General features: G+C 46.4%; 1 protein-coding gene and 1 long non-coding RNA gene across 4 annotated transcripts in view; one reads left to right on the top strand and one right to left on the bottom strand.

Moving 5' to 3' along the window:
* The window catches only part of LOC310838859, a 63,143-nt gene extending 62,057 nt beyond the window's left edge, over positions 1-1,086 (bottom strand). The window contains exons 1-2 of one of the 3 annotated variants that reach the window (XR_014561174.1): positions 731-1,086; positions 325-597 (exon numbers count right to left, since the gene is read on the bottom strand). This is a non-coding gene — a long non-coding RNA (uncharacterized lncRNA). The remainder of the gene's footprint in view (positions 1-324; positions 598-730) is intronic. The other 2 variants (XR_014561175.1, XR_014561176.1) reach the window with 2 other exon arrangements.
* A 120-nt stretch (positions 1,087-1,206) lies between these two features.
* Positions 1,207-9,642, top strand: TMEM115 (transmembrane protein 115). The gene is made up of 2 exons (XM_083726648.1): positions 1,207-2,752; positions 8,057-9,642. The coding sequence occupies exons 1-2, from the start codon at positions 1,899-1,901 to the stop codon at positions 8,262-8,264; spliced, it is 1,062 nt and encodes a 353-aa protein (XP_083582774.1). The 5' UTR covers positions 1,207-1,898; the 3' UTR covers positions 8,265-9,642.
* Positions 9,643-13,158: the final 3,516 nt, after the last annotated feature.

The raw sequence follows: 13,158 nt of genomic DNA, 5'->3' as shown, positions 1-13,158 counted from the left end.
GGGAGGAAGGGAAAGGAGAATGTTAGCCACTTTGAGACTCCTTCGGGTAGTGATAAAGCGGGATATCAAATCCAAACTCTTCTTCTTCTTCTAACAAAGTGCAGGCCGTAACTGTACTTGGCTGAGCCTTGCATAACCACCACAAATTGAAATGTCGCTATAAGGGACATATATTTAAAAAGGGGAATATCCCTATGGAAACTTCATCACGCAGAGGACGTAACAGCAGAAAATCAATTCTGGGCCTCATTTTCCACACCATTCTGAATCCCTCTCAATTTTCTCATGACAAATAGAAAGGGTTTATCAGAGCTTTGAACTAACCCTCTCTGAAGCCAGAACCTGCTTCATCCTCTGCAGGTTTACACTGAAATAAGTCTTCACGAGTTCAGTTCGGCTGACTCCCAAGCGTGCACAGCTTTACTTTTTCAGAAGCGCAGACGTGCTAAAGGCAGGATTCACCAGCAAAGCCTTGGAAATTCATAGCTGTAGCTGTGCATTTAATAAAAAGTCCTGCAACCTTTGGCTTTGTTTCTCGTTCTCACCCTTTCCACGAAATGCATGCTGCCTTTTACTCGGCCGGGCGGCGCCATTAAACTAAACGGAAGCGTGTATCTGAAGAAGTGTGCATGCACACGAAAGCTCATACCAAGAACTGACTTAGTTGGTCTTTAAGGTGCTACTGGAAGGAATTTTTTTTGTTTTGACTATGGCAGACCAACACGGCTACCTATCTGTAAACGGAATAGATTTCACTTGCAACTAAAAATGCTGAGGCGAGGGCTGCGCCCCTCCGCCAACCCCGCACCCAGGAGGGCGGGCTCCCTATTCCTGCAGGCACGTGCCAATGCTTTCGGTCCTTTGCCAAGCACAAGTTACCGTGACGAGGCAAAGCAATCAGGAGGAGGAGACCCTGTGGTGACGCCACCACTCCGCAGAGCGGCCAGACCAGCTTCCTCATCTGCTCGCCAACGACCATTGCGCTTTGGGCCGCAAGAGCCGCGCCCTGCCAGTCCGCGCTCTTTCCTCGCAGCCGGGAAACCTCCTAAGCCCCCGCCTCCCAGGTGCCTCTTTGTCCCGCCCCTCCCGCGATTCCCTGCGCGGATCCCGCATCCCGATGCATGCTGGGATTCGCAGTCCTCTCGCCGCGGGCAGCGCCCGCCACGCGCTAATGCCGAGCCTCCATTTCCCGGCGTGCCCCGCGCAGCTCATAGAACAGCCACGCGTGCGCAGCCGTGCTGTTTGTTTGCGTCTGAGCGGAGCCCTGCCGAGGAGCGGAGTGCTGGCCTGGAGAGGGAAGTGGCGGCGAGAAGGCTCCTGGGAGTCGGCCTCAACCAGAGCGGTCGAGGCTCCGGCTTCCGGCGGCGAGCAGGCCGAAGCGAGGCCTTCCCTGAGCGGCCCCCGCCCCCGCTGGCGGGCTGAATGGGGCTTGCGAGGGGCTCGGCTGCGGGAGGGAGCGAGCTGCGCCTCCGCTTTGGCCGTCCCGTGAGCTCCGGAGCGCGCGCCTCCCTCGCTCCGCTCCGCTAAGGGGGCCGCCCTCGACTGGGCCGCCCTCGCTGGGTGCTGCAGGGCCGTGCTCGTGCAGCGGTCCCCGCTCGGAAGCAAAGGAAAGTGGGGCGCGGGGGCTGCCGGTGTTTCCCATTTGGGACGAGGCCGGATAAAAAGGAGAACGCCTTTCCTTCCTCCTCTTCCTCTATACAGAGCAGACTGTGGCTTAATCAGCTGTCGCCCCCGTTTGGGCGATCCGTGGAAGGCGGCGATGGAATCGACCGCGAATCCGTGCTAAGGAAAAGAAAGGGTTTTGTGGGACACCACCAACGCCTTAACGCATCGCCCCTAAAGCGAAGACTCTTGGACCTCGGACCCTGACTCGTGGGGCAGGGCTTGTGGGTATAAAGATGAACAGATACCTCCCAGTAGCTCGGCAACACTTCTTGGCTGCTCTGGCCAGCACCAGTGTCGTGGTGAAGTCCATATGTGCCATCGTCATCTTGCTCTACTTTCTCTCCTTTGCTGTGGACACTGTGTATGGGCTCGGGGTGACGCCTGGATTTCTCTTCCCGCCCAACTTTTGGATTTGGACATTAGCAACCCACAGTGTGGTGGAAAAACACATCTGGGATGTAGGTGTGAGCCTGGCTACTATAGTGGTGGCAGGGAGGCTGCTGGAGCCACTATGGGGAGCCCTGGAGCTCTTGATCTTCTTTGCAGTGGTGAATGTATCAGTGGGGCTGTTGGGGGCCTTTGCTTATCTTCTCACCTATATGGCATCATTCAATCTGTCTTACCTGTTTACCGTTCGCATCTTTGGCATGTTGGGCTTCCTTGGTGGTGTCTTGGTGGCTCTCAAACAGACCATGGGTGACAGTACTGTCTTGAAGGTACCTCAGGTACGGATGAAGGTTGTTCCCATGCTTTTGCTCCTGATCCTGGCAGTTCTGAGATTGACCACCCTCATCGAAAGCAATGTCTTGGCCTCTTATGGTTTTGGAGTCCTCTCCAGTTGGATATATCTCCGTTTTTACCAGAGGCACAGCCGAGGACGTGGTGATATGTCAGACCACTTTGCATTTGCCACATTTTTCCCCGAGATCCTACAACCAGTGGTTGGCTTGCTAGCCAACATTGTGCACAGCGTCTTGGTCAAAGTGAAAGTCTGTCGAAAAACAGTGAAACGTTATGATGTTGGTGCCCCTTCATCTATTACTATCAGCTTACCAGGAACAGATCCTCAGGATGCTGAACGGAGAAGGTAATATTCCTGCAATATAAAATTTTTTGGAGACTACTTATGTTCACTGTTGAACATTGGTGAGAAGGAAATGGAGGAAGTCATCTAATTCAATATTTTAAAAGATTCTTCTATATTGCTGGTACTCCATTTGTGCCTATCGGGATCTTTTTTAAAAAAACAAAACTGAGGATTCAAGATTTTTTGAAGCTCAGTGTGTTTGTTCTGTCTTTGTATAGGAGTAGCCCAGCTGCAGTCAGCAGGCTGATGTACAGTGGTACCTCAGGTTACATACGCTTCAGGTTACAGACTCCGCTAACCCAGAAATAGTGCTTCAGGTTAAGAACTTTGCTTCAGGATGAGAACAGAAATCGTGCTCCGGCGGCACGGACGTTCAGGTTAAGAACGGACCTCCGGAACGAATTATGTACTTAACCTGAGGTTCCACTGTATAACATCAAACAAAACAATCCAGAATAAAACAAATTCAATCTTCAAGGAAAATATTTCAGGTCCTTCTCTAAGTGACATTTTGCTTTCCCCAATCACCAACCTGGCATCCAGAGATCTCCACATGGTCGCAATTGGACCCAAGCCAAGATGCACCTGTTGCCTGGCTAGTTTCTAACACTGTTTGTGGTGTATTTTCAGATTTTCTAAAATCTGCTACAGACAACCCCTGCATTTCCACAGCACCATGTTGTTTCTGCAGTATGTAAAAGGGAGACAAGTATGCAAGTACATGGGGGAAACTAAACATGGGGACCTCAAACTATCAACTCCCGTGTTCACGTTTCCCATCTGTTTGCATACATGTCTGAAGTGACATGAAGGAATTGTACCAGACAAGTGTTCCCTGCAGGGACAGCCCAGCACGCACTGTTTGCTGAATCACTGCGTGCACAAGGACATACTAAGTACAGTGGTACCTCAGGTTTAGTACTTAATTCATTCCGGAGGTCCGTTCTTAACCTGAAACTGTTCGTAACCTGAAGCATCATTTTAGCTAATGGGGACTCCTGCTGCCGCCGTGCCGCCGGAAAACGATTTCTGTTCTCATCCTGGAGCAAAGTTCTTAACCTGAGGTACTATTTCTGGGTTAGCGGAGTCTGTAACCTGAAGTGTATGTAACCTGAAGCGTATGTTACCCGAGGTACCACTGTAATGTGTAGAAAACTCCTTTGAATTTCATTCTTTAGAATATAAAGCAGTATAGAAATTTTAATAATAATAATAATAATAATAATAATAATAATAATAATTCAACTGGGGAAAAGGAGCCTAGACATTCCATTGTGGTGTCCGTAACCTACATTTATATATCAGAAATTCTAACACTGACAGCAAATATACTAACGAGTTAAGACCCATGAAAAGAAGTTGCATTAATTTTTTCTTTGTGCACAGAATCCATACAAAAACATTTAATCCACCCAAATACTTGTTTTTTTAAAAAAGCAAAAATCTTTTAAAAGTCAAGACTATTAATATTTAGTTGTTATAATAAGTATATTAATGAGTATTTAGATGCTCTTCTAGTAAACATAGGTGTAATTAAGGAGTGTGAGAATAGCACTGCTGCTGAAATAAAAACAATAAAATTTACTCCTGTCAAACTGAAGAGCTTAGCAGTGCAGTTCTGAGTTTCTTCATTTACCTAGGAGTAAGTCCCGCCATAGGATTGCAGCCAGCTTGTCCTTTGCCAGTGGTGCTGCGTATTGACACTTAAGGGTAAAGGTAAAGGTACCCCTGCCCGTACGGGCCAGTCGTATCCGACTCTAGGGTTGTGCGCCCATCTCACTTAAGAGGCCGGGGGCCAGCGCTGTCCGCAGACACTTCCGGGTCACGTGGCCAGTGTGACGAAGCTGCTCTGGCGAGCTAGCACCAGCGCAGCACACGGAAACGCCGTTTACCTTCCCGCTATAAAGCGGTACCTATTTATCTACTTGCACTTAGGGGTGCTTTCGAACTGCTAGGTGGACAGGAGCTGGGACCGAAAGACGGGAACCACCGACCATGCGATCGGCAAGTCCTAGGCACTGAGGTTTTACCCACAGCGCCACCCGCATCCCAATTGACACTTAAAGCTTAGTTCAATTGTAGAGTAGTCATGTTTTTGTAGTCACACTAACTCCAAGAACGTTTCTTTAAAAAAGAAATTCTAAGGTTTGTTTTTGGTTCTTAAACAACCAAAAACTCTTCTTTACAAACTATCTTGTTAAACCCTGCCAGTGAGTATCCAACTTAAAATCTTATTGTGCTTTTCACAGATTACTGGCATAAATTTTTAAGAATGCAAAGGTGTATGTACACTTTTTCTTGCTTTAGTCGTGTTTGAAGACTGTAGTAATCTGGAAATTTAGTAGTCTAAAGCAAGTCAGCAATTTCAGTAATTGCCACACCTATATATGTCTCTTGCTTTTAACTTAGTTTCGCATTTCCAAATGAAAGAGCTGAAAGAATCTGAAGATGAAAGTCATTATTGTGCACTTTACACCATCAAAATGCAGAACTCTGAATGTCTGGAGCAAATTGAATGATTAAGTCAAGTTGTCAGGCAGTTAATAGCACTGTGTAGATATAACTGTGCAGCGTGTTCCACTAATACAGCTTTCAGCAGTGTTCAGCTCTGAAGCATTTTTAACAAAGCTAGGTGTGATTTTTAACTGTATTGCCTAAAATATAGGTGTTAAAATCACCTAGTACAACATTGTGCTAATGCTTTGAGCCAAGTATTGTCCCAATTACATATGCAGAAGATCTATTGTGTCTGTTAAAGCAGTGTTTCCCAACCTTGTGCCTCCAGATGTTTTTGGCCTACAACTCCCATCATCCCTGACCACTGGTCTTGCTAGCTAGGGATGATGGGAGTTGTAGGCCAAAAACATCTGGAGGCACAAGGTTGGGAAACACTGTGTTAAAGGCTTGCCAGCTTTCTTCAGCTTAGGAGAAGCTTATCCCACATGTCCCAGTGGCATGCTTGGAGCTCTGCTTGGCACAAAGGAAGCCTTGCTCGCCCAGGAGCTCCAGGCAGAATGGATATGACAAATCCCTTACTATTTTCTTCTAGGAAGGCAAAGACTCCACATGTATTCACTTTGTGCTAGTAAAATATTCACCTCATGAATGAGAATATTCTGTAAGATAGGGATGCTCCAAATATTGTTGGCCTCAAACTCTCCATCAGCGCCCCCAGCCAGCATGGCCAGTGCTCAGGAATGATGGACACTGCAGGTCAGCAATCCCTGGAGGGCCCAAGGTTAGCCACCCCTGTTTTTTTAGGTGTTCAGCATGCATATTGGAACAATTGAATGATGACTATCTGATTATGATGAGCAATTTGGTGCAGATCTAAATAATTATTTGATTGTATCAAAGGCAGAAGTAGATAGGACCCAGCAACAGACTACCTCTTCTCTGAATATCAAGGTTATCTCTCAATATCAAGGTTAAGTGCTGGTACATCTGAGAACTTGTAGCTGTACATATACTGGTAGAATCCAGCTCCTGTCAGCCCCAAACAGCATGACTAATGGACAGGGGTGACAGAATTTAGAGGCCAGTGACATCTGGAGGTCACAGGTTCCTCATGCCTTTGAAGGTTATCAAAATAGTTGAATGCAGCCTTGACTGCTGTTTTTAGGTGAAAATGAGGAAATACAACTGTCAGGGGTTCAGAAGGAGAGACACAGGAGGGGGAGCAAATGGAGAGTGAGGAGGAGGAGTACGAGGGGGGCGCAGGCAGTGACAGTGGCCAGAGTTATTCCACAAGCCTCTCTAGCGAATCGGAGGACTCACAGAAGGGAGCGCCGGTGGCCAGAGCGAGGGGGGCTCCAGGGGGGAAGCCCCAGGAGGAAGGGGCCAGCGGGGAGTCCCTGAGCAGCAGTTGGAGATCAGGACCAGCGTCTCCACCAGAGCGCAGTGGGGAGGGGGAGCCCCAGGAGTCGGGACCAGTGTCCTCACCACCAGAGGGAGGAGAGGAGTCAGGTTTGGCAACGCCCACATCAGGAAGCGGGGAAACGGTCAGAAGGAAAGTCACCGGCTGGGCGAGCGCGCCAAGTTCAAATGTACAGGAGCGCGGCGCAGCGGGGAGCCCGGGAAGGGAGCCAGGTCCTAAAGCCCGCCGGAGGGAGGGGCAAGACTCAGGAGGCTCAGCGTCAGAGGAGTCCAGGAAGGAGGGAACCCCAGAGGGCAGAAGGACCCAGCGAAGGAAAGAACAGTGTAGGAGGTGGAGCCGGGCTAGAATCTTAAACTGGTGTGGGTGGAGCAGTGAGTCAGAGGGGACTTAGCCGGTCTAGCGTCGAGACGTGGGTCTGCGCGCCCAGAGCTTGGAAATGGAAACTAAACTTTAATAAAGACTTTTGTATATAACATCCACTGGGCGTTGGTCCTCTGTGAGCTGGGACCTAGCGGCAGTCCTGACAACAACATTTCTAAAATTGTTGTTGTGTGTGTGGTGGTCCTGGGCTGCTCAGATAACAAGGCCTCGCTGATGTGGTCCAAAATGACGCAGAGCAATGTTTGGTACCAGCATGGCTGCAGGAGTTGCAAGAAAGAGGCATACAAGGAACCATCCAACAGTCTTAGGGACTTCCTCCAGATTTGTGTAGGGTTTACTCCTGAGCTTTTTCATCTCCTGGAGATAGCCCACAAGAGGTTTAGAATCAGAGTTTTCCTTCTCATAGATGTTTTGCCTTCCCAGGTTGACAAGCCCCATCTGCCTATCACTTCCCTCTACAGCATGTGCAGAAACAGCCTTCTTGACCACTCATCTGCTCTATCCGCTGGAGTCTGTCTCTGCATGCAAATGAAGTCCCTAACTCACTAAGGGTTTGAGACCCATCAGCTACCCTCATCTGGTTTAGCCAGCCAGTCAAAGTCATTTCCTGGTGTGTGGCCACTGTCGCATGCTGACAGTTTCTAGGAGCCACAGGTGAGAGTTGAGTGCAGGATGGGGACCAAAGGTGGACCAGCTGCCCCAGAAGGAGCACAATGTGTGCGGCAGTTTGACTTCACCCCAGAGACACATTCCAATGTCTCTCATGACAGACAGGTGCCAACAACAACAAAATCCCTGATTGCAACGGCACATCATTGCATGCTGTTGCTCACAGAGTCCTTTCCACTTCCACTCTCAATGCACATGATTGGGGTTGTGCTTTCTATCCTTGGAGGGTTGGCCAAGGGTGTCTGTGGCCTTCCCAGCCTTAGAGGGTCTCTGGACTCCTTTGGTGACTTGCACTAGAAAATACCCCTCTTTTGAAATATGGCACTTAATATGCAAACTAACCTACATTCACTATGGATCATTATCTCATTCTGTAGACAACTGGCCCTGAAGGCACTGAATGAGCGGTTGAAGCGTGTAGAAGATCAGTCGTCATGGCCCAGCATGGAGGATGAAGAAGAAGAAAACATCAAGGCTGATACTCCATTGCTACCCGAGAAGAGCCGGGACTCTGTCACTGCAGGGAAAGCAGGCAGCCAGGAGTCCAGCCTCATTACCTTTGAGGATGCCCCCTCTCAGTTGTGACCATGAGGCACCTGCCCTTCTCTTCTATGTGTCCCTGTATGCCAGAGCTGCTAATGATCCTTCACATGTCCTTCCTCACAGTGCTGCCTGTTCTGCAGGAAGCAAAGCACTGTGCCTGCTGGCCCTGAGGGAGACCACACGTCCCTTCCAACGTTTGTTCGCCACGCTTGGCTGGTGCCAAGTCCCAGGACTCATGGTGAAAACTGTTTGCACAGATCTGGGATTTGGGCTCAGAATTGGCAGGGAGAGCTGCATCTCTTCAGCCCAATAAGGAGCGTTCATATGAATAAAGCAACCTGCAAAATCTCCAACAAGTAGCTGCCATTGTGGCTATTATCACATGTATGTGTGTGGGTGTTTGGCTCCTTCTGGCTGGCAGTTCCAGTCAACCTGTGTGGGGCCCTGGCTTGCCCAGCCTGGCTCCTGTTTTTGAGCTATAACTGCTAGACCACTGTATAAGCCCACCAGGGCATCCCAGAGCAGGCTCAGCAAGCAACACAGCACTTTCCCTCTTGATTTTATTTTACCTTGGCATTTTACCTTGTCAAAACAACTCTGCAACTCCCCCTTTTCCTTTCAGAGTTGGCTTTGTTGTTGATTAAATGAGCAAGCACTTTAAACAAATGCTTTGCTGTATTAACCCTCCCTCACAGATTTGGTAGCCCTGGGGAGCTCTGCCAAAACAAGTTGCTGGGTTAGGCATTCACAGAACCAGCAGCTTAAAGCCTTTTTAATAACAGCATAGCCAATCGGTCCACCTCTTGAATTATTGACAGTGATGGCTTTAGGGATAAAGAGCAGGTTGCTACTAGTATGTGGACTACCTTGTGGAAAAGCATTATCTCAGATTTTCCATAAGACTCAGAGGGAATTAATTTCATTTCTGTTCTTTAGCCTTTGGTTGTTCTTCATTTTCCTTTTGCAGTGATTCAAATGACAAAGCTGCTTTGTCTTAGGTGGGTTGCCCATACATTCACAGGATGTTGGAATGAACTCCTTGCTACAGTAGAATATATGTTGCTGGTTCTGTTTTATTTTAAAAGGTGCTTTTTGTGGGACCCTTCTTCTGATGCCTGCTTTTTCTCTTTGGTTAGATCACTATTAACCTCTTCCTCTCCTCTGGGATGAGATGCTTTTTCTTCCCTTTCTTTTTTTTTTTGTGGGTTGGCAAGGCCTAAGATGTTTTGCCTTGACACCCAACCCCAAAGTATCCAAAGGGTACACCTCACCCAGCTGGAGGACTGGGTGAGGGGACACTTAGCAGAACAGGAAGAGAGTGTGAGACAATGTTGTGATCATTTTTTTAAAGGACCACAAGGTTTTGTCAACCAGGTAATGAAACACAATTTCAGTATCAATAAACAGTTCTTTTGAAGAATGCTTCTTGATTGGCTTTGTAAACCTTCCTTTGTATATGACCATGTAAGCCTCCTAGTTGGAGACGTTTCCAAATATTGGGGTCTTGTCTTCTTTTGTGGGCTCACTCAAGACAGCTTTACAGTTGAAGAACACAGACACAAGGCTGAAAAGGCTTTCAACCAATTTAGGGAAGTGATTAGCTTTACTGGCATAAAAGACTGAAGGACAGTCACTTCACTTCTGAAGGCTTGACTTTTGACATCTTTTCAGGTAACTTCTAAGTCTTATTATATTTCTGTCCTGCTTTTGTCTAGGATGTTTTTTTCTCACCCCTTTTCACCCCTGCAGCATCCATGTAAGGTACCACTATGCCGTAATGAGTGGCCCAGGTTTGCCCAGTGAGCATCAAGAGACAGACTGGGGATTTCAGGCCTGATTTCTGCAAAACTCTTTAATTGAGTACTTAAACCTGCTCAGTAGGCACTTCTACTAAGAGCTGCTTCACACAATATGAATTTCCTTTACCAAAAGGAAATCTCACCTGGGAAGTTGCTGTGAAAGGCAGTTGTATACTTTTTGTGTGTGCTGCATTGGTAGATTAATAAAAAGACGAAAAAGATAATTTTATTGTTACACATTTGGAATACAGGCAGCAACCATTTTAGGCACATCCAATATGTCCGCAACTGTGTTAAACCCAGAAGTGACCTGAAAATATCACAAAAGGGGGCAGGGGTGGAACAGGGTGTTTGGAGGCTTTTTTTAATGGTGTTTCAAATATACAAGGTTTCGCCTTGCAACGTAACCCCCATGTAAATTGGGAGTTACCTGTACTTTCTCTTTTCATCCCTCCTTTCACTTATTTTTTTCTACATGGAAGCATTTACATGTAGGAAATTCATCTTGTGTGAAGTTATCAGTACTAAACGTGATGCTCATAAAGAAGTGGTCAATTTTATAATTTTTCAAGAAGACGTAAGTGGCTTCCTTGGGTAGGTACTTCTAAAAATATCTAATACTAATGCAGCTGCCTATGAGTTCTAAGCCATTGCAATCTCTTTCTACGCAAGACGCATAAGAAATACAATGTTTCAGTACTCCTAGGCCAGGTTCTGATTCTGTTGCAAAATAAGATTTTTGTACTAAATCTCAGAAAGATGTTGGGCATCACTTCGTTTTGACAGGAAATGTATTGGAATAGCTCAGTCAGTATAGCATGAGACTCTTAATCTCAGGGTTGTGGGTTTGAGCCCCACGTTGGGCGAAAGATTCCTGCATTGCAGGGCTTGGACTAAATGACCCTCAGAGTGGCTGGAGAAACCCAGCCAGATGGGCGGGGTATCAATAATAAATTATTATTATAATGGTCCCTTCCAACTCTACAATTTTATGATTCTACTGGGTGCTTTACAACACCACCCTGATAGTCCTAACTGTAAGCCTTGTATCATAAATGTTGGTCGTAACTTGCAAACAACCATGATTTGTAATTTCCAAATCGTGTGTCTCATCCTGGAACAAGGATACAATACCGGGGACCTGTGCCAACAGACAGCATTAACAGTAGCCACTGTTGCACGGAAGCTGATTGATAGCCAGCTACTGGAGACACAGCGCTAACAAAGGTTCTAAGGAATCGCTACTTAAATTCATATCCTTGCATTCAGTATGTGGAAAGGTTTTATAGCCTGTGGTGGGTTGCTAATAAGAATTAGAATTCATATACCGCCCTATACCTGGAGATCTCGTTCCTGTTAGGGAGATGTTTTGTGAGTAAATAAGATTGGGTGGGGTTCTAGTACAGCAGAGGATAGTGAATGCAGCATCCTGGGATGTATGTGGAAGGTCGTCTGTGGACTCAGCTGAGCTTTCAGGAAAGGAATCCCATAGGGATAACCTGCAGTCCTTATATACTGGGTCTTCCTTACTTAGGAAGTACAGTAAAAGGCATTTTCCTTTTTTTTTTTTTTTTAAAGGGAGATAGCAGGCTGTTGAAAGCCAGTACAATCAAAGTAAACAATGCTGGGCTAGATGACCCAATAAGGCCAGTTGGATGCTTCAGTGATTTGTGCTAGCCAGGTGCCTTGGTGTAGTACTAAGTCATTCTTCTGAAGAGCATACTGGGCCCTTGCAAGTTAGGTAGAGCACTGGTCTAAAGGCCAAATGATTCATGTCAATCACAGATACACAGAGCTAGTTCCTGTAGGATCCTTCTTTATAGCTCTTTTTCTCATTTTCTCTGTTTAAAAGAAATATTGCTGATGCCAAATATCCACCTATAAATTCTCACTATCAGGAGAGGTATACAGTAGTTGGAAGTTTTCCTAAAACTGTTGCAACGGGAGTCAAATGTACCTCTTTTCTCTACAGCGTACAATCCTGCCTTGTAGGTGGAATTTAACTTTATACCCATTCATAATATTTGGTCCTATAGAAATTTATGAGAGACTTCTGAACTGCTGAACTACTGCATCAGCTTTAGGTGTCACTGTTCTATCCCTTATATACTTTTTGGCTGCCAAGACATGCTGTCAAAAATCACAGGAAGGAAGCACTAAGTCCACTAGGCCTTGTTAGTTTCATAACTAAACTCTGGGCTGCTGTGAAAGAATTTTTTGCACCAAGAGGTATTTTCAAGCTGCCCATTGACTCTTTGCAGTTTACTTCACCCCAGTAACAACTTTAGGAAGTTGAGGAACAGGGAGCTTTACTATTAGCACCGTATTAAAGGAGCAGCTGCAGAATCACTCTGGATTCAATTATGCTTTCAAATAGCAATTAGGCTCTACTTGTTGTTTTACTATCATCCCGGTGCACCCTGAAGGCATTGGATAATTTTGCCAACACCAGAGGCTTCCCATAACAGCTCTCTTCTACCCAGGGGCAGAAATAATTGTTAAATCTCTGCTATCCTTTACTGTTGTAGTGCCACCTATTGGTAATAATCAGTATGACAATTACTGGTAATGAACACATTCATAGAATTGTAAGAGTTGGAGGGAGTCTTGTAGGCCATCTAGGCCGATCCCTGCTCAGCATTGGAAATCCTGAGCTACAGCATCCAAAAGATGATTGCCCAGCCTTTGCCTGAAGACTTCCAATGAGGGAGAGCCCATCAACCTCAGCAACTGATTTCACTGTCATTAAAAGAGCTTTTCTAACATTCAGCTGCAATAAGCCCTCCCCCAACTTGCTTATTAGATCTAGTCCTGTCCTCTGGGATTGCAAGGAACAAGTATTTTCCCTTTTCTGTGTAACAGACCTTTGGGTATTTGAAAAGTGCTATCATTAAACATGCCAGTTCTTCCATTCCTTCCTCATGAGACTGGCTTTCCACCCCACTAGCCATCTTTGGTGTCTTCTTCTGAACCTGTTCCAATTTGCCTATGCAGCACCCAGAACTGTAGACAGTACTTTAGATGAGGTCTGACTAGGGCAGAATAAAATTGTTATTAACAGATGTGATGCCAGCAAGAAAGAGCAATGTTATCTGCAGATACCAGGTATCTCATGAACAAATAAAAAGGCAACATGC

This window comes from Podarcis gaigeae (genome assembly GCF_964106915.1).
Source record: "Podarcis gaigeae genome assembly, chromosome: 2".
Taxonomy (NCBI): Eukaryota; Metazoa; Chordata; class Lepidosauria; order Squamata; family Lacertidae; genus Podarcis; species Podarcis gaigeae.
Note: the sequence above shows the minus strand (reverse complement) of the source record. Positions and strands in the feature narration are given on the sequence as shown.

Excerpts from the sequence above, each read along its gene's own strand:
- TMEM115 (XM_083726648.1), top strand. The coding sequence starts at position 1,899 with ATGAACAGATACCTCCCAGTAGCTCGGCAACACTTCTTGGCTGCTCTG. Across the intron at positions 2,753-8,056 it reads CAGGATGCTGAACGGAGAAG|ACAACTGGCCCTGAAGGCAC; the intron begins GTAATATTCCTG and ends CTCATTCTGTAG.